A 19,585-nucleotide genomic window follows, 5' to 3' on the forward strand; every position below is an offset into this window, starting at 1 on the left:
AAGGCCAGAGTGAACGGCCATCAGAGAGAGAGAGAGGAGAGAGGAAAGAGAGAGAGGAGAGAGAGGAGAGAGAGGAGAGAGAGGAGAGAGAGGAGAGAGAGGAGAGAGAGGAGAGGAGAGGAGAGGAAAGAGAGGAGAGAGAGGAGAGAGAGGAGAGAGAGGAGAGAGAGGAGAGGAGAGGAGAGGAGAGAGAGGAGAGAGAGGAGAGAGGAGAGGAGAGGAGAGGAGAGGAGAGGAGAGAGAGGAGAGAGAGGAGAGAGAGGAGAGAGAGAGAGAGACTAAGAGCAGTACACACCTATCCTATGGCCATAGAGGGCTGGGGTTGGAGCTCTGCTGGTGTAAGTTCTGTATACACCAGGAATGGTGGCATACAGAGATAGAGGCAGGAAGATCAGAAATTCAGGACCATCCTCATCTACACAGCAACACCAGGGCCAACTTCATAACACGAGAACCTGTTTTAAAAACGTGGCAACGTGTATTAGGATGCAGCACAGAGTAGTGCATCATTATCCTCTGTTGCATTCATTCATTCATTCATTCATTCATTCATTCATTATAAAACCTAAATGTTTTAATACTTTGATTGACTGGAATTTCTTCGGGGATGCAAACCCCATGCAATGGAAATAAATTAATTCTTCAATGAATGTTCTGGGCTGGGGTAAATGTCCGCTGTCTTCGAATGGCAATTGATGCTGCTGGCCAGCAAACGTGTTGATGTGCCCCCGCAACATTTGTGGTTAGCAGTGAATGGCTTGACATTTTAAAGTGGTGAGGATTTTGAAGTTCCCTGGCAAAAGGGTCGGGGAAGGCAAACGCGGAGTAAAATGAAGTGAGCCTCAGCCAGCAGACCCCCGGAAAGAAAGCATCCCAGATGGGCAAGGGAAGCAGAAAAAACAAAAAAACAAAAAAACAAAAAAAACACCTTTGCATCACCACGTACTGTGGCTTACAATAAATAAGGCCTGCCATCTCAGACACTTCCAAGGGCACAGTTCAGTTATTTAACTAATCACATACCCTTAGTAGCAGAACCACATTGCTTAGGTAAAAAGTATCCTGCCAAATGGTTTTGAAAGGTGGTATTAATGATAAACCAAATAGGATTAATTTTGGCATTTCCATCTGTGTACATAATGTCCCCTGATTATATTCAACTCTCCTGGACCTCCCCACCACCCAGAGGTTTTCTTTCTCTTCTAAAACACAGTGCTTTATTTATTGAAGCTTCTTCAATTAAGACATGCCAGATAGCCAGATACACTGGTGTACATCTGTAATTCCGGCCACTGGGGGAACTCGGTGGAGGGGCTGACACTTGAGGAGACAGGTTTGAGGATCACCTGGACTATACAGTGAATTCAGTGAGAGTTCGTGCAAGATCCTGTCCCAAACTAAAACTGCAAAAGACCTAGAGATGTCACTCAGTGGTAGCGTGCTAAGGTACAGATGAAAACAGAATGATGGCTCACCACTTAAGAACAACCGCTGCTCTTCTAGAAGATGTGGACTGCATTCCTACCATCCACGCGGCAGTGTGGAACAGGCAATAATTCTGGTTCTAGGAGGTCTGCCACCTTCTGGCTTCTGCGGGGCACTGCATGCATGTGGTGCGTAAATACACAACGGAAATGAAACACCCATATCCATAAAATTACAAAACACAAAAGCAAAGTCATGGGGGAAATCCCACTTATTGCAAAGAGTTGCAAGGGGCAGAGGAGGGAGGAGGGTTGAGGGAGGAGGGAGGAGGGAGGAGGGAGGAGGGAGGAGGGAGGAGGGAGGAGGGAGGAGGGAGGAGGGAGGAGGGAGGAAGTGTGCTTGGGATTCTGGTTTCCTTTTAAACCACAGCTGAAAGGATGCTCCCACCTTGACCAGCTGCTAGCACCTTTATTCTTCCATGGTTGCAAAGCCTTCATGCAGGACTGATTCCTTTGACTATGACATTAAGCAGCCGCTGAATTCACGGTCCAGGTACTTTGCAGGCGGCAAGCGATGGGCTGAATTCTGCTTGAACCGAGTGTGGCTTATGCTCTGTTTATGAGGACCGCATGACATGTGTAATCTTATGGCTGCCAGTAGGCAAAACCTTTGACAGGGCACCGATGATTTAAGAGCTTGGCTCTGGGGACGCGAGCTATGTTGCCTTCATTCCACTGACTGTTAAGCTTGGTAACGTGCCAGCGTAACAGGTGAAAATTGGCGAGTGGGTTGCGATTTCTGGGACACAGCCTGGAGGAGCCAGGAGTTCCGGATTCCTTTGGCAAAGGCTTTGGCTCCCAGGGTGAACTATATTGTCACACTACTGTGCCCTAGTTTCCCATATTTTTCTGTATTGCAAAGGATCATAGTTGCAGCCAGCTGGGTTGATGTTGTAAATGTGCCCACAGGGATCCCGAGAAAGATGCCCCGCAAAGTGATCATTGTTAGATTCTACATAAATTAAGCAAACAATGAGGATTCACACGAATGTAAAATTTGTCCTAATGAGAATTTGAAAATATTGTGGAACTTGGTAATATGCATTAATTGTGCATGTTAACAAACCTCAGTGTGACATGTCAGTTAGGTGTACATCTATTTAGAATTTTACTTCCTTTGAGTGAGCAGGGTCGTCTTAGCTATCGGCCAGAGGATAAACTTTATTTCTGTTATTGGCTGAGCAAATAAAATGCCCACCCAAAGAAATCTGTGTGTTTGAAGAATATGGAAAGAAATAGTAAGAAATCCTTTAGTTCATACTTTACTAATATAAATTAGTGAAGATGGTACCTAGTTAGACACACTGTTTACCTACGGCGATTATAATGTCAGATAAGACCAAATAACTTGTTCAGCAGCAAACTTTCATGGTTATCAGATTTTACATGGGTTTTCCCCCATAAATAATTAGGGAGTGATTTAAAAACCCATTAAAAGACAATTAACTTCGATTCCAAGCAATTGTGTTTGGAATCACGCATTGGTGATGTAGAAATAAGAATAAAAACTCATGGAAAACTAGTTCTTTAAAAATGATTTCTGGAAGTAGGAATTCTTTTTCACGTTGTATTTAGAAAATTTTGCCAAATGGACCTGTTCTTCTCTTCGATGGGAGGAAAGAAGAAACTCAAATCTGTTCTTCTGCTCTCTGTTCAACCTCACGTGTCACAAGCAGGGTGTGGGGGGCTGGTTTTCTCTACCAGTTTGTTAATTCTGCCAGCACATTCTCCAGCCTCACACCCTGTCTCTTGCATCGAGCACACCTCTCAGAAGGGGGCCTTTGTCTGCACCGCTCTGATGTGCTTGTGCCTCTGGACCATGAAGTAGACAGAAAAGGGAGATAAAAATCCCTTCCACTGACCTTTCGTAAAGCAGTTTGCAATTTCCGAGGAGGAGCAAAAGTTAATGGGAAATGTATTTTTCATCCACACATAGTAGGTAACTGACATGTAGTACTATGTCTCAGGGCCCCGGTTCAGGGCTGAGGTGCTCATGAAAGTCACAGGACAGTCCATGTCAGCGCGACCGTCTCACAACTCTGTGTCCCCCAAACAGAAGAAGCCCGGCTCTGTGCCACGGTTGATCCAGAGCACTGCTTCCTGACAATGGGATGGACTCATGGCTTCTCTTTCTTTGTGCAGCCTCTGCCGCCGTGTCACGACTCCGTAGAGTCCATGCAGGTGTTTAAACAGCACTGCCAAATAGCAGAAGAGTACCATGAAGTCAAAAAAGAGATCGCCTTGCTTGAGGAAAGGAAGTAAGTATCTTCCCGCCTGCGCTCCTACTGAGTGCCTGTTCTCCTACTGAGCGGACACTGGCGTGGGCCCGGAGGGACCGGGTTTTAGGAAGGAGCAACAGACCTTCTGCAGACCTAGTGGTTTTACCTGGGCCCTAGGAAAAAGGTCTGTGGGTGTGCTTCCTCTCAAAGCTCATTATCTATCTATCTATCTATCTATCTATCTATCTATCTATCTATCTATCTATCTATCTTGGATATTTTCTTTATTTACATTTCAAATGTTTCCCCTTTTCAGGTCTCCCCTTCAGAAACCCCCTATTCCATCCCCCCTCCCCCTGCCTCCATGAGGGTGCTCCTTCACCCACTCACCCACTCCCGTCCTCCCGCCCTGGCATTCCCCTACACTGGGGCATTGAATACACTCAGGCCTGAGGGCCTCTCCTCCTACTGATGTCCAACAAGGCCATCTTCTACCACATATGTGGCCAGCTCCATGGGTCGCTCCATGTGTAGTCTTTGGTTGGTTGTCCAGTCCCAGGGAGCTCGGGGGCGGGGTGGGGGGTGTCTGGCCTGATAATACTGTTGCTCCCTCCATGGGGCTGCAAACCCCCTCAGCTCCTTCAATCCCTTCTCTATTTCCTCCCTTGGGGACCTGAGCTCAGTCCAATGGTTGGCTGTACAAAGCTCATTTTTAAAAATAAGAGATTTTAGTTAAAGAAGTTAAAATTGCCATGATACCATCTCGGGCTGGGCCATATTCTTCATAGCCATAACAGAGTCTGCAGGATACTTTGGCTTGGGGTGAATTTTAATTTATGTTTATGCAGGACAGGTCCCATATTTAAATGGAAACCCTTTTTTTGAGTTGTATAAATGTATTGGTTGACTAACTGCATATTATATTATATTACAGGTCTGCTGTGGAAAGTTATAGAATTCAATTAATTAGTTATGCAATTCAATTCATTAGAGAACTTTAATTTTACTGGCTCTTTATTTCACAGAACTTACCTCAATTGCACTTGGTTTTTCCAATTTTTGTCCCTTTTTGTTGCTGAAAAGCATGGCTTGACACCATGCCATCATCTGCTGGCAGGTTTGTTCTTACACATCGGGGGAATCTCTTGGTAGTATTTATACCTCTGAAAAAGGAGTGAGCCCAGGAAACCATAGATAGACATCTCCCACCGTTAAGTTCCTGAAGGGTAGACCTACACGCTAAACACATTACTATCAGGGCATGAAACAACTCAAAAGCATTGTCTATTTCTTCTAGAAATAGAATAGAAGAATATTCTATCTCTTCTTCACCTTCAACTTCCTGGAGTGACACAGTATATTTATTAGTTAGTTTCTAAATGAAAGAAGGTGAATGTGTTTTGCTCTAGCGAATCTTAGGACTCTTTTGAGACACTCCAGTATAGTGGTTAGACACTCATACATTTGTGGATTTGGGTAGCAGGCTACCCACACTTACCAAACAGACCCAGCCTCCTCTAAACTCCCTGCTTGGCTTCAGTTCACACATACCATTTGACTTGGACTTTTGGCTGTAAGGGATTAAAAACTGATAAGAAATCAGAAGAACAAGATTATAAATCCAAGACTTTCTTTTGGGTCAGAGAGCCTTGATAAGCTGTCCAAAATATTTAGATGGCGTCTGTAAGCGCAGTGGGACTTCTGAGAGTGTAGGAAAGGGGAGTGTTGCTTAGGATCAGTAGCCTGTGACAGCATTTTCTGGGCTGTGTTTACTCGTGCATGTGCACACGTGAACTATGGAGGTTCAACGGGGAAAAGCCTACCCAGATAGCTTCATTTAATTCCTAAGTTCTTTGGACTGGAACTTCTGGAGGACTTTGTGATTTAGTTTCACCTCACATGTGGCATTCTTAAGGCAATGTAAGATCATCGCCCACTAAATTATATGCTCTAAAAGTTTATATTTTTGTGTGGTACATTTTGAAATATGACAGAATGATGACATAGGAATGACTAATGTCTGGGCTCTGGGACTTGTCCTGGCTTTGTGTTGAGAAAAATGACAACTTGTGGGTACCACCGCAGCATCCAAATAAGAAAAGGCTAAGTTGGCTTCAGAAAGAAGCAGCTAGCTAATTCAGGAGAAAGTTTATACAACCTTCCAGGACCACAAAGAAGTGAGATCCCCACGCCCACCTCTGAAACAGAAAGACAGACAGACAGACACACACACACACACACACACACACATCCTAAGGAATCACAAGGTTATATGTGTTTCTGCCGAAGTCATCTTACCCCTTCATCAAATGTAACTGAATCTTCTGAACAATTGTTAGTTGTAGGGTAGGAACAAATTATTTTCCTATTCTTTTCATATTTTATCTAGTTTCTCAAATCCCCTTTTCTCCATTCCTAGTTCTTTCTGTCTAGGTAGAAGATTTTCTGCTACAAAATCATGGTTGGTGAAATATTATAATTGTTTTCCTTCCTGTTATTATTATTTTTTAATTTATTTAAAGATTAACAGTAGCTCCTGCCTCTTCCTCTCCTTCCGGAGTCTTCTTTCTCTGGAGATAGAGCCTCATGGATTCTAGGTGGAAATCAAATGCATATGTCCGCAAGGATGGCCGTAAACTCCTGATCATCCTGCTTCATCCTCCTAAGACATGTGTTGTTGTGAAGTGCTGTGAATCAAACCCAGAACCTTCTGCATGCTAGGCAAGCACTCTCCCAGCTGAAATGCACTCCCAGTCCCAACAGCCAATTCTGGCCAGGATCTCATAACCTGGGACCCTCCACAGAGCTTCCTACCTTGACCCTACCTCAGCTGCATTGACCTATTCACTTTCTCAGGACCCTGTCTGTGTCTGCTCCACAGGCAATAGCTCCCCATGGAAGGCCTATCCTATGTCCTCACCCACGGTGAGCAGATCTTTTCTCTCGCAATGGAGGAGCCGCTGGAATGGTCCTTTGATCTTTCAGCAGGCCAGTGCTACCAGTAGTCATGCTTAAATCTTGTCTTGCCTTTATGACTCTTTGTCGCTCTTATAGGCACACACTTTGCTTAGCATCTCATTGTATCCTTATCACCTACCATGGAGCTGATCATAGAGGTCAAGTATGATCAAGGTTGACCTAAGGTAGCCCATTGTAGGTTGTAGTAACATCCTCTGTATATACACATTCTGTATTGCTATGGCCTTTTATTTAAAAACACGGAGTTGATATCAGCAAGGGTTACTAAGACAAGCTGTCAAGTCACCAAGTGTGGTTGGAGTCATCACAGTGTAGAATCCATCTCTAACCACTGTTAGCAGTGCTGGTTTTTGTTACACCGTAGTGAACCAGTAGTTTGTTTTATAACAGAATTTTCTGAACAGTCTTTTTTTTTTTTTTTTAAGTAAAATAAATCAGGCCATGTGGCTCTGACCCAGGCAATTCGCATTCCATTTTAGAAATGACTGATGAGAATTTCTCTCCCAACACTTCCTAAACTGTGGCTGACTTCGATGCCTTTGACAACCGGCTGGTGCAGGTGGGACGCGTAGACCCTGACGTGTTTGTAAAAAGAGGTTTTCTTTTTGGAATTGCTCAAGCACAGCCTGATGTTAGAACCTGAGGCTGCACTTTTCTTGTCTCTCCAGAGGAGGTCTCCCTGGGTCAGGTTTGGAAGAACCTACAGTCACAGGAGAAGATCCGTTACTGTGAAGGGTTCCTGGCCATGGCTGTTGGGTGGGCAAGATAGCCAAGCCTTCCCACTTTGAATAAATCCTACTTATTTACATTTATTTCTGGATTATGACTACTGTTAGATAGAATCAGTTTCTACATTAGGTGGACCATCTCAGACTGCTTGCCCTTGATCGTACTCCTTGTAATTGCATATATGATAGCATGCCATGTCTTTTTGATACATCTTAAAAGAATTCTCATTTCCTATACGTAGCTCCTTTCATACATCATATAGCTTTCGGAATCCAGCATTGGTTGCCAGACAGGAGTGATTTAAAATATACGCTTAAATTACAACCAGCTGTAAAGGTTGCTGAGTTCCAGACATGATTATATCTTGTCTGGTAGAGGAAACATTTCTCCAGTCTTTTTATGAACCATGCTGGGGAGACTGACAGCATCGAAAAGGAAAGAGTTACAGAGACTATAAGATGCTTCTCACTGGCCGGGCAGTGGTGGTGCACGCCTTTAATCCCAGCACTTGGGGGGCAGAGGCAGGCGAATTTCTGAGTTCGAGGCCAGCCTGGTCTACAGAGTGAGTTCCAGGACAGCCATGGCTATACAGAGAAACCTGTCTTGAAAAACCAAAAACCAAACCAAACCAAACCAAACCAAAAAAACCAAAAGAAGCTTCTCACTGAAAATGTTCTGTGTGAGCTCAGGCCTCTGCAGTGCTTGCGGGGGGTGAGTAGCTGTCCTCATGTTTGCATACCATTTCCATCAGCCCAGAAGGAAACCTTGTGGTCCTGAGCAGTCCTCCTTATTGTTCCCTTTTCCTAGGTATTTTAGCAAACACACCCATTTCCTATCTCTACCAGCTTGTTGCTGGACATTTTTTTTTTTAAAGTGGATGTAGTTGTGTAATTTGTTTCAGGGTTCACCCATGCATCACACCCCAGTACTTCCTTCTTTTAATTTGTGGATAATATCCCATTGTACACATCTTATTTGCCTTCCTCTGGATAATGCTCATTTGAGTCGGTTGCACTGTTTAGTATTTGAAGGATGTCACCGTAGACATTTGTGAGCAGCTCTAATTGTCGCGTGTCTCTGCTGGTGCTTGCTCTGCCCATCTGAGGAAAAGCCACACTACTGGACTGACACGATGTGTCATTGTGGTTTTGATTGACCTTTCCCTGATGGCAGTGATGTTGCATAACTTTGCATGCACTTCTGGGCCATTTTTATGTTTTCTTGGAGAAATATTTATTTAGATATGTTGCCCAGTTTTAAGAGGTTTTCTTTTTATTGCTGAGTAGAAGGATCCTATACCATTAGTGGGTTCGGGTGAAGCACGAGAAGGGGGAAGCCACAAACACCATAAGGCCCACATGTTTATGTCTTATGAAGATACAGAGCGATGATGGACAACAGTAGCTTATCTAGGGAACATTGTGATGTGGGAAAGGGTACTTATGTTACTATAAAAATAGCCCTCTTTTTGTTTGCTTTTCATCATAGAACTTAACTCATTCTGAAATTGTCAACACAGACTTTTAGGTTTACATAGAAACATTTATTGCCTTAGAATCAATCTTTCTTTCTTTCTTTCTTTCTTTCTTTCTTTCTTTCTTTCTCTCTCTCTCTCTTTCTTCTTCTTCTTCTTCTTCTTCTTCTTCTTCTTCTTCTTCTTCTTCTTCTTCTTCTTCTTCTTCTTCTCTTCTTCATTTTCCTCCTCCTCTTCTTCCTCCTCCAGATTTACTTATTTTATGTATATGAGTACACTGTAGCTGTCTTCAGATGGACCAGAAGAGGGCATTAGATCCCATTATAGATTGTTGTGAGCCATCATGTGGTTGCTGGGAATTGAATTCAGGACCTCTGGAAGAGCAGTCAGAGCTCTTAACTGCTTAGCCATCTCTCCAGCGCTGCCTTAACGTATTTTCAAAGACAGATGTTTAAACCAAATTCTCTCCCCCAAGTTTGGAGGTGGAGAGGATATCAGTCGGCCTGTCCTGGAGTCAACAGAGAAATACCAGTTTTATCTGCACCTTTCCCACTCAGGGGGTGAGCTCTTGAAAATATTGTATGGCGTGAACACACAGAGAAGCAAACTTCTTTCTTATATTCCATGAACATGGGTCTTCAACATTTACTCAGACTAGAAATTGGGTTTTCATTGTTATAAAAACAAAAACAAAAAACAGTAAGAGAGGTATTGTTCCACAGGTGTTTCTAATAGTGGGTAGGCATATGGTGTAAATGTCCTGTTCGCTCTTTCCCAGGATGTCTTATGTGTGCACATCCGCTCCTGGGTAAGGTATGGGATTGGAGTTCATTTTCCAGCAGTGAAGGTGTATCTCCTGAGACTAATCCACTAGTGGGAATAGACACACTGCCTGGCTTGGGCTTGGACGTAACAATACCTGTTGAGCAAGCGACAAGAAGACCCGGAAAACTGAAATTGATGGCTGACCGATGAGGAGGAGGCAGAGGAAGGGCCAGGGGATTTTTCTTTCATTTAAATAGCTAGTTTTGTGTGAAATATCAGTACTCCAGACACCATCAAGCTGTCAGATCACACTTTTCTTTAATGTCATCATTGGCTTTCTAGAGCAGGGCTCTCCAGCCCCTCCCCGAGTCTCGCTCCCATCCGCCTGCCTGAAACCTTGTTAAAAGGGGGCATATGATGTATGTTACGGTAATGAGTACATCTTTAAGTAGATCCCCATTATTGAAGAGGAGGCAGCGATGCCATCCCTAGGGAGCCGAAAAAGGAGCCCCCTTGATTTTTACCTTATCCCCCACCTCAGCGTCGTCAGCTCAGGGCGACTGACAGAGCGGGTCCCACAGCTTCCTTTACTGACAGCAGTATTTCCGACCAGGAGAATCCTCTCCGTCTCCAACCCTAGACTCGGCTAATATCTATGGAAGTGCCTGATTTCACAGCCAGGAAGTGAGGAACTTGTACGTAGCATCTAGTGAATGAAAGCCAAGGATAACGGTAAGCCTCCTGTAGGGCCACCGTCTAGGACAGACTCGGGTTTAAGTACCAATCATACTAAAATGAAACCCTTGTTTAAACTCAGTCTCAGCCCCATACACTGTTGCCCATTGCCCCTGCCCCTGTCTCCTCAGGGCTTAGTGCGTGCGGTCATTTATGATTTATTCATGAGCTCCAGAGAATTCAACACCATTTGCTACTGCGGTGGTCTGAATATGCTTGGCTCTAGGGAGTGAGTGGAACTGTTAAGAGGTGCTTGTTGGAGGAAGTGTGTCACTGTGCGAGTGGGCAATATAAGACCCTTTTCCTAACCACATGGAAGCCAGCCTTTTACTAGGGCCTTCAGATGTAGAACTCTCAGCTCCTCCTACACCATGCTTGCCTGGATGCTGGATGCTGCCATGTTCCCACCTTGAAGATAATGGACTAAACCTCTGAACCTGTAAAGCAGTCCCAATTAAATGTTGTCCTTTATGAGAGTTCTTGGTCATGGTGTCTCTTCACAGCAGTAAAACCTTAATTAAGACAGCTATCCCTCCATCTTAAAAAAAAAAGAAAGAAAGAAAGAAAGAGAGAGAGAAAGAAAGGAAGAAAGAAAGAAAGAAAGATAAGAGCTTCAGTACTTGATCATCTAGAGGCATCTGCTTTTTGTCCTCGATAGATGCACGGGCATCTGCACACACGGCTTTCAGGTACCACCAACAGTCCAAGGGTTCCAAATCTTTATTTCAAAATAAACTTCACTCTATAAAAAAAAGATAATTACCATATTATATTAGTATCCAAAACTGTTAACCTCATGAGGGCCAAACTGTCTAGAATTTTAACTACTTTTTCTAATAAAAATATTTAGTTAATTTTGCAAGTATGGAAGACCATGATAAGGATCTTTCTTCTCTTGTATTTCTGATCACAAGCTGTCTTAGTCAGGGTTTCTATTTCTGTACAAACATCATGACCAAGAAGCAAATTTGGGAGGAAAGGGTTTATTCAGCTTACATTTTCACATTGCTGGTCCTCACTAAAGGAAGTCGTGACTGGAACTCAAGCAGGTCAGGGAGCAGGAGGTGATGCAGAGGCCATGGAGAGATGTTCTTTACTGTCTTGCTTCCCCTGGCTTGCTCAGCTTGCTGTCTTATAGAACCAAGACTACCAGCCCAGAGATGGTAACACGCACAAGGGGACCTCCCCTCTTGATCACTCATTGAGAAAATACCTTGCAGTTGGATCTCATGGAGGCATTTCCCCAACTGAAGCTCCTTTCTCTGTGATAACTCCAGCCTGTGTCAAGTTGACACAAAACTAGAGCCAGTATACAAGCCTAGCCTTTAAAGGCTGAGCCATTTCCTCGGTCTGAGAGTGATCTTTCTAGATTAAAAAAAAAAATTGTACCATCAATGAGTCAGCTTCTTGGAACCTGAAGAATTTTCTACATTTTGAGATTAATTTCCACACAAATTTAATCTCTTCCTTACTGACAATTTCACTTCTTTCTCTCTCTCTCTCTCTCTCTCTCTCTCTCTCTCTCTCTCTCTTTCTTTCTTTCTTTCTTTCTCTCTCCTTTTCTTTTCTTTTCTTTTCTTTTCTTTTCTTTTCTTTTCTTTATAAGAAAAACTTTTCCAGGTATGTGGCTTAGGATGGGGACATCTGATGATTCCTGGTAGATGCTGAAGGTGTGGCCTTCAGGCTGCCGAGATGTAGCAGGAAAAGTGCTAGGCTACAAGTTGTTGTTGTTGTTGTTGTTGTTGTTGTTGTTGTTGTTGTTGTTCTTCTTCTTCTTCTTCTTCTTCTTCTTCTTCTTCTTCTTCTACTCCTTCTCCTTTTTTTTTTAAAAAAGATTTATTTATTGTTTTATGTAAGTGTGTTGTCACTGTCTTCAGACACACCAGAAGAGGGCATCAGATCCCATGACAGATGGTTGTGAGCCAGCATGTGGTTGCTTGGAGTTGAACTCAGGACCTCTGGAAGATCAGTCAGTGCTCTTAACTGCTGAGTCATCTCTCCAGCCTGCTAGAAGTTCTTAAGATTACTGTAGCTATGGCTTTCCACCCCACATCATATGACACGGAGTGAGGGATACATGTGAGGGCCCGAAAAATCAAAAGTGGGACCACATTTTACCGCCTTGTGAACTGTGAATTCTTCTTGGAATCATCTCGTTTGATGTGCTGGGCCTTACTCATGACTTACTCATGGATGAACACAAATATGCCTAAATAAGTAAGTCCTAAATAGGATGCAGCAGAATTTTGACAGTTTCTTTTTTAATTGGCTATGTATATAATTACTTACACGAAGCTAACTCAGAAACCTATCAGCCGAGGCTTCTGGATTGTAAAGAAGACATTATTATTGGCATTCTCCTGTACTGAGAGATAGAATGAGACTGCCTCAGCCTTTCCTTGCAGCTATGATATCAGTGATTTTGTAGTTGGTCACCTCTACAAATCAAAGATGGCAGACAGATAGCATCAGGGGATCAATGTAAGTCAGGTTGGTAGTCAGGACTTTAGTTATCAGTAGATACTACACCTCTGACCTGGCAGTGAAGGCTAAGGGCTCTGTGTGACAAGGGTGCCATGAGGCAGGAGATGGCGAGCAGGCCAGAGCGACCTGGCCGAGGATCTGCAGCTCTTCTTTCAACCCCTTGTAGATTTTTTTGCTTGTTAATTTCTTTAAGACTGTTACAAGAGAACTTTTACTAATCAATATTTAATTATCGGCATTTTCCGCCTTAAATGTGCTCAGGGACACAGAGCATTAAGCATTTCATCAGGACAGGCTAGATTTCTGCCCTTTCTTATTAGCTGTGTGGCTTTTTTTAATTAAATGGAGCATTTTGAGTTAGAGTTCCTTTCTTTTAAGGTACAAATGACCTCTCCCCGAAGTACTTTTTTCTTCAATTATTCATTTGTCAAGTATTTATGGGAGCTTGTTCTATTTTAAACATCTTGGAAGATTCAGAGATCAGTTGCAGCCGAAGAACTTAGTGTATGCCTGTGGGCGTTTCCACACCCTCCCCTGAACTCCTGCTGGGTGCTTCTTTTATGACACTTGGTTTTGTTCAGCAGATACCAAATTCAGTGACCAGGGAAGGCAATCAGGCAAAGAAAGAAAATACTAGAATTTCTATTCTGATTTAATTTTCGCCTCTCTTGAAGGTAACTTTTATTTCAATGATTTCAAATGTACGGAAAACTCCAAAGGAAATGTTAAAATGCTCACGTGTCTTTTCGCTGATTATTAGACATTTCCCAAAATGTGCTGTGTTCTTCCTCCACAATGAGGGATTTTTTTTCCTTGTGTTGTCTAATATTGTCTCATGCTTCGACATAACTTGCTTGTTTTGGGTTGAGAACAGACCACAGACACAGGGCACGTGGTACCCATTTATCTCTGCAGAAGTGACGGCAACACTGTTGACTTGACCATCCTGGCCTCTCCTTTCCTCTACCCTTTGTATATTTCCTCAGGCTTTTCCGGAATATACTTTGTGAACATGTAATAATGAATACATTGTTGCTCACCTACCTGCCCTAGCACCCAACGTTCTCTCGTCACATAGCCATATTTGGGTATGCTTTATGATATACAGAATATGGTAACACATATATAATTCATGAATTAGTCTGGATCTGTGTCCACAGTTTTGTATGTGATTAAAAAAAAAAACCAAACTAATAGCATCTTTTTTCCCCCTTTTTAGTTCTTAAGATATGGCCTCTCTGTGTAACCTAAGCCGGCCACAAGTTCCTGCCTCAGGTGGCCGAGGTCCAGGATTACAGGCATACACCCATCACGCCTAATTTTTTAAAAAAGATTTATTAATTATATTTATATGAGTACACTGTAGCTGTTTTTTAAAAATACCAGAAGAGGGCGTCAGATCCCTTTACAGATGGTTGTGAGCCACGATGTAGTTGCTGGGAATTGAACTCAGGACCTTTGGAAGAGCAGTCAGTGCTCTCAACCGCTGAGCCACCTCTCCAGCCCCACATCTAATTTTTAACTAATGGTCTTAAATGCCCAAATGGCTCAGGAGACCTAACTGAATAGGAGAGTCGCGTCCTTTTCTATTTATGGATCATTAGAACATTATGGATAGAGTTTGTGATCAGAAAAGCTTCCTCGTTCCAGAAGCCATGGATTTATTTCCAGTATGGATGTGAATATTATTATTTTGTACAAATATGTACTTTCCATTCTTCCTCTTGTCTTATAGAGTATCAGGCCAGTGTGTGAATGTAATGTTGCTTTATTTCTCAGGTGAAGGGATGAGATGGATCTGGACCCAAGCAGTGTGAGTGCACGGCTTGGGCTCAGCCCAGAGTGTTTTCTTCTCTGCTGCAACTCTCCCTAGGCCTACGGCTCCATACAATTCAGTCTTCCTAGCTGACTTGTTCAATCTGGCTCCTCTTGGCTCCTGGGATTCTGAATTGTCCTGCCTGGCTTCATATGTTCTAATCTTCTTGACTCCTCCTCGTTCTCTGTCTCGTTCTGTCTTCACCTGTGTCGAGATTGTTCTCTCTGAAACCTGTCTCTGTAAAACTGTCCTGGTAAAACTGCCACACACGCTGCCGCCGCCGCCACCACCACCACCAATACCACCACCACCACCACCACCAATACCACCACCACCACCACCACCAATACCACCACCACCACCACCACCATCACCACCACCACCACCACCACCACCACCACCACCATCACCACCACCACCACCACCACCATCACCACCACCACCACCACCACCACAACCACCACCATCACCACCACCACCACCATCACCACCACCATCACCACCATCACCACCACCACCACCATCACCACCATCACCACCACCACCACCACCACCAATACCACCACCATCACCACCATCATCACCACCACCATCACCACCACCTGTGTCTAGCTTCTTCCCTCTCCCTGTGCTGTTCTTGAGTAGCCTCTCTTTCCTCTCTGTCCTTGTGAGAGTTGGCCATATCCTATTTCTGATGCATTCTGTCACATCGGTATTTGCTTTCTCAGAAGCAGAAATGCATTGCTATTTGTCTTTTAATCAGTCAGCACTTAATCTGTTTCACTTAGAGAGAGAGAGAGAGAGAGAGAGAGAGAGAGAGAGAATCACAAGTCAGTGAGATGGCTTAGCAGGTAAAAGGTAAAAGCACTTGCCATATAAGCCTGACCACCTGATTGGATCCCCAGAAGTCATAGTGTAAGGAGAAAGCTGATTCCACTTCAGGCTGTGACACGTGCGCATGTACACACACACACACACACACACACACACAAATAATATATAGTTTGAAAGACCATTGTTTCCGGTGATTGACCTATGTCTTTGGAATGTGTCTAGCACACTGGATCTCTCTAGTGGGGGTGCTAAGTAAAAGGTTCCTAAACTTCTGATTTAGGAGAAATTAAAAAAATAATAATAATAACCTATACTTAGGCATTGTGGTTCACAACTGAAACTCCAGTACTTGGAAGCGGAGGCAGGAGAATTGGGCTGCATAGTTACGTTCCAGGCCAACCTGGGTCTGCAGAGTGAGACCCTGTCCTATCCATGGTTGATGTGAGTGTGAACTACTGCAGCTCTATAGAAGCCAGTGAAAAGGCTTTTCAAAAAACTAAAAAACGAACCCGCCTAGGACCCTGTTACCTCTCCTGGGCACATACTCAAGGGGCTCTGAGCTTTGCTGTAGACACATGGCTAGCCACATTGATCTCGTCCTACAATAGCAAGGAGATAGAACCAGCCTAGACGTCCATCAACAGAGGAACAGATCATGAAAATGCGGCCTACGCACATAGTGGAGGTTTGTTCTGCTGTAAAGAAAAATGAAATTATGAAACTTCCAGGAAAATGGCTGGATCTGGAAAAGGTAGAAAGTGATGTCACCCGGGTTCAGGAAGACACACACTGTGTGCGGATCCTTACCTCTGGTTGTTAAATATGCATATCCAGGAGGAAAGACATGTGTAAAGGAAGGAATGTGGGAAGTGGCCTATAGGAGTGGAAGAAACGGGGCTTGAAGGGAAGTGTGGTGAAAAGAGAACAACGTGGAAGATGGACCAGGGGGTCCAGTGGGGTTGAGACAGGGTAGGAGGCAAAAGGCGAGAAATGTACGAAATCCATGTAGAAGGAAACCTGTTGCTTTGCAAGCCAATAAAACAATAAACAACACAAATACCTAAATGAACAAGGGAAAAATAAAGGTCCGTCCTTGGCGGCTGCAAGGGTAAGCAGGGAGATGCGCAGTGGGATGTGCAGTGGGAGGAGCGCCGATTGCTGGATGCCTTTGCAGTAAAGCCTGTGCTTCTCCTTGCCCTGTGCCCTGCTTTTCAGGAAGGAGCTCATTGCCAAGCTGGACCAGGCAGAAAAGGAGAAGCTGGACGCTGCTCAGCTGGTTCAGGAATTTGAGGCTCTGACGGAGGAGAACCGGACGCTGAAGATGGCCCAGTCTCAGTGTGTAGAGCAACTGGAAAACCTCAGAATCCAGTATCAGAAGAGGCAGGGCTCCTCCTAACGTCAGCCCGTGAAATGTGAGCCAGGTTGCTGACCGCCATGAGCTGGCCAAAAGGATTTGCATCTTAAGGAACAGAGAGTAAAATCTATTGCTTTTCTTTATTAACCATATGGCAAATGTCTAGAATGAGTTTAGTGCTGCCTAGTTTCTAGCTTGAGAGAGGGATATTTTATTTTAAGTGAGGTCATTAATGCAAAGCTATCAACAGTATATATTTTCAGAGATCAGAGTCCTTTTTTCATATATATATATATCCACACCCCCCCACACACACATTTATCTTAGTTAGAAAGTTATGATAATACTATACATTAAAGTAGGAAATAATAAAAATAGAATATTGACTGGTCCCACAGAAAATCATGAGCCGTAAAACAAGCCAGTAGGGTGTTCACTGTCATTTCACATCTGTGCATTTTAAAATTTTATGCCTTTTCATATTTCAAGTCCGCTCAGTTACAAACCATGGGGGCTAGCTGTGTTCGGTAGAGTCAGATGTAACTCTTCTTCGGTGACTGATTGTCCTAAGAACAAATGGTTGCAGAGCCTAAATGCTTTCTTGTGAAAATATCAGCAGGCGTGTGTCCTTGCCCAAACCTCACTGCTCAGTGCTGATCTGTGTAATGAAGAATCAAGGCTGGCTATATCAAGGCTGGCTATGCTTTTTTTCCCCTTTGTGTTAGCACACAGTGGTCACATTTGCCTTGGCCGTGTGTGTCTTTGGGATCTGGGCATGCGGAAAGTGGAAAGCTACCTATCGTTCAGACACACCGTTGAGTGAATGCAGAATTAGCGCGCTCTCCCTTAGCTCCATCTCCCACACTCCCCCCCCCCCCGTCCCCCCCCCCCCCCGTCTTTGTTTTGTATCTGTTTCCAGTCACGTGACTTCTTTTTCATTAAACGTGGATCCAAAGTGCAGCCCTGTGTCTTGCTTTCTTCTTAAGCCCTGTGGGCTAGGAGTTGTCCTGGTTAAAGTTTATTCTCGGCAGTGCGTACTGGAAAAGAAGTGTAGTCCTTTTTCAGGGAGAAACTTCGGTTTCTCATCTAAAATACTCAGAGCACTAATACTGATAATGAGGTTTTATGATGACCTTAGACAGAGACAGTGGCTCCTAATCAGGCATGATATCCCCCCAGAGGATATTTGACAGGGTCTAGAAACATTTTCTTTCCTTTAAAAGAATACTTATTATTTGTGTATTTGTGTTTATACCCATGTATGTGAATATATATATATTTATGTGCCATGGTGCCCATCTGATTGTCAGAGGACTTTCAGGGTCCGTTCTCATTTTCCTACCTCGTAGAACTTTGGGATCGAAGCTAGTCCTCAGACTTGGCAGCAAGCCCCCTGCAGAGCCATCTTGATGGACCTTTTCTTTGGTTGCCACAATTAGGATAGAGGACATTACTGGTGTGGAGGCCTGAGTCGAAAAATGATACCACATAGAGGGCAGCCTTCACTAAAAAGAACCATCACATTCAATGACATGTCAACAGGACAAAGAGCGATGTTCCATCATGGCGAACCAATCACTGGGGACCTTGGGCACAGAATAGGAAGCCGGGGCTGCTTCATCCATGGTACAGATGCTGTGAGGAAGCTTTCCCATGGGTCTCAAAGTCTTCGACACTGTGAAGCCTGTCTGTCTGATACCTCTTGTTGCTTTAATTTTTGATCCAAGGCAAAAAGTAAGAAAATAAAAAATTAAATAAAAATATTCCATGATCCTGACTAGACCCTGTTCCTAGTCATTTGTTGTTTGGTAATCGTGAAGCTAACAAATACTAACAGGAGATTTCTATTCCCCAAATCTGCCCAATCCTGGGGCTACCAGAGCAGCAGGAAGAAGAATGATTCACGCGCTTTAGACACAAGGTTTGACATCTGGAGAATGAAGGAGTTATGGTCTTTTGTAGGAAAGCCCTCCACTCTGGCAGGATAAACATTGGAGCAGGGAAAGCTTTCGGGATGTACCTTAGTCAATGTTCTGCTGCTGTGAAGAGACACCGTGACCATGACAACTCTGACAAAAGGAAAAGCATTTCATTGGGGCTGGCTTGTAGTTCAGTCCATTTGCCGTCATGATAGGGAGCGTGGTGGCACGCAGGCCAGCAGACAGACATGATGCTGGAGAGGAGCTAAGAGTTCTACATCCAATTACCATGCAGGCAACAGGAAGAGAAAGACCCTGGGCCTGGCTGAAGCATGGGAAACCCCAGAGCCAACCCTCAGTGACACACTTCTTCCAACAAGACCACACCTGCTCAACCAGGCCACACCGCCTAATCCTTCTCAAGTAGTGCCACTCCCTAAGGACCAAGCATTCAACTATAGGAGCCTATGAGGGCCGTTCCAATTCAAACCCCACAGGATGTCTCTAGGGTTATGACCCAGAATAACTGTCTGAATAACACCTGTAACCCTGCTAGTCTCAGTGAGAATACTTACCCAGTGTCTACAAAATATACAAATGTATCCCTCAGGAAAAAATAAAAAAGAACACTTTGCTCCAAGCATGTGGGTTTTCAGTCGATTCCAGTTTATTAAAACATGAAATATCATCTATTTTATTGCAAGTCAGAGAAACCTAATGGCAGAATTTGTCACTCATTTGACAACTCCCACAAACCTTACTTACCGACACATCTACTACAGATCCCTAGGAG

At 43.9% G+C, this 19,585-nt stretch overlaps 1 protein-coding gene across 3 annotated transcripts in view; it reads left to right on the plus strand.

Moving 5' to 3' along the window:
* Map3k7cl (Map3k7 C-terminal like) overlaps nucleotides 1–17,833 on the plus strand; it is a 42,007-nt gene extending 24,174 nt beyond the window's left edge. For 2 of the 3 annotated variants that reach the window (XM_006523006.1, XM_006523007.4), the window contains 2 exons: nucleotides 3,627–3,742; nucleotides 16,735–17,234. In XM_006523006.1, coding sequence (XP_006523069.1) covers nucleotides 3,627–3,742; nucleotides 16,735–16,915 — 297 coding nt within the window. In that variant the 3' untranslated portion in view covers nucleotides 16,916–17,234. Of the gene's footprint in view, nucleotides 1–3,626; nucleotides 3,743–16,734 lie in introns of all 3 variants that reach the window. The other variant, NM_144854.2, reaches the window with a different exon arrangement.
* Nucleotides 17,834–19,585: the final 1,752 nt, after the last annotated feature.

The sequence above is a fragment of the Mus musculus genome, chromosome 16, assembly GCF_000001635.26.
Source record: "Mus musculus strain C57BL/6J chromosome 16, GRCm38.p6 C57BL/6J".
NCBI lineage: Eukaryota > Metazoa > Chordata > Mammalia > Rodentia > Muridae > Mus > Mus musculus.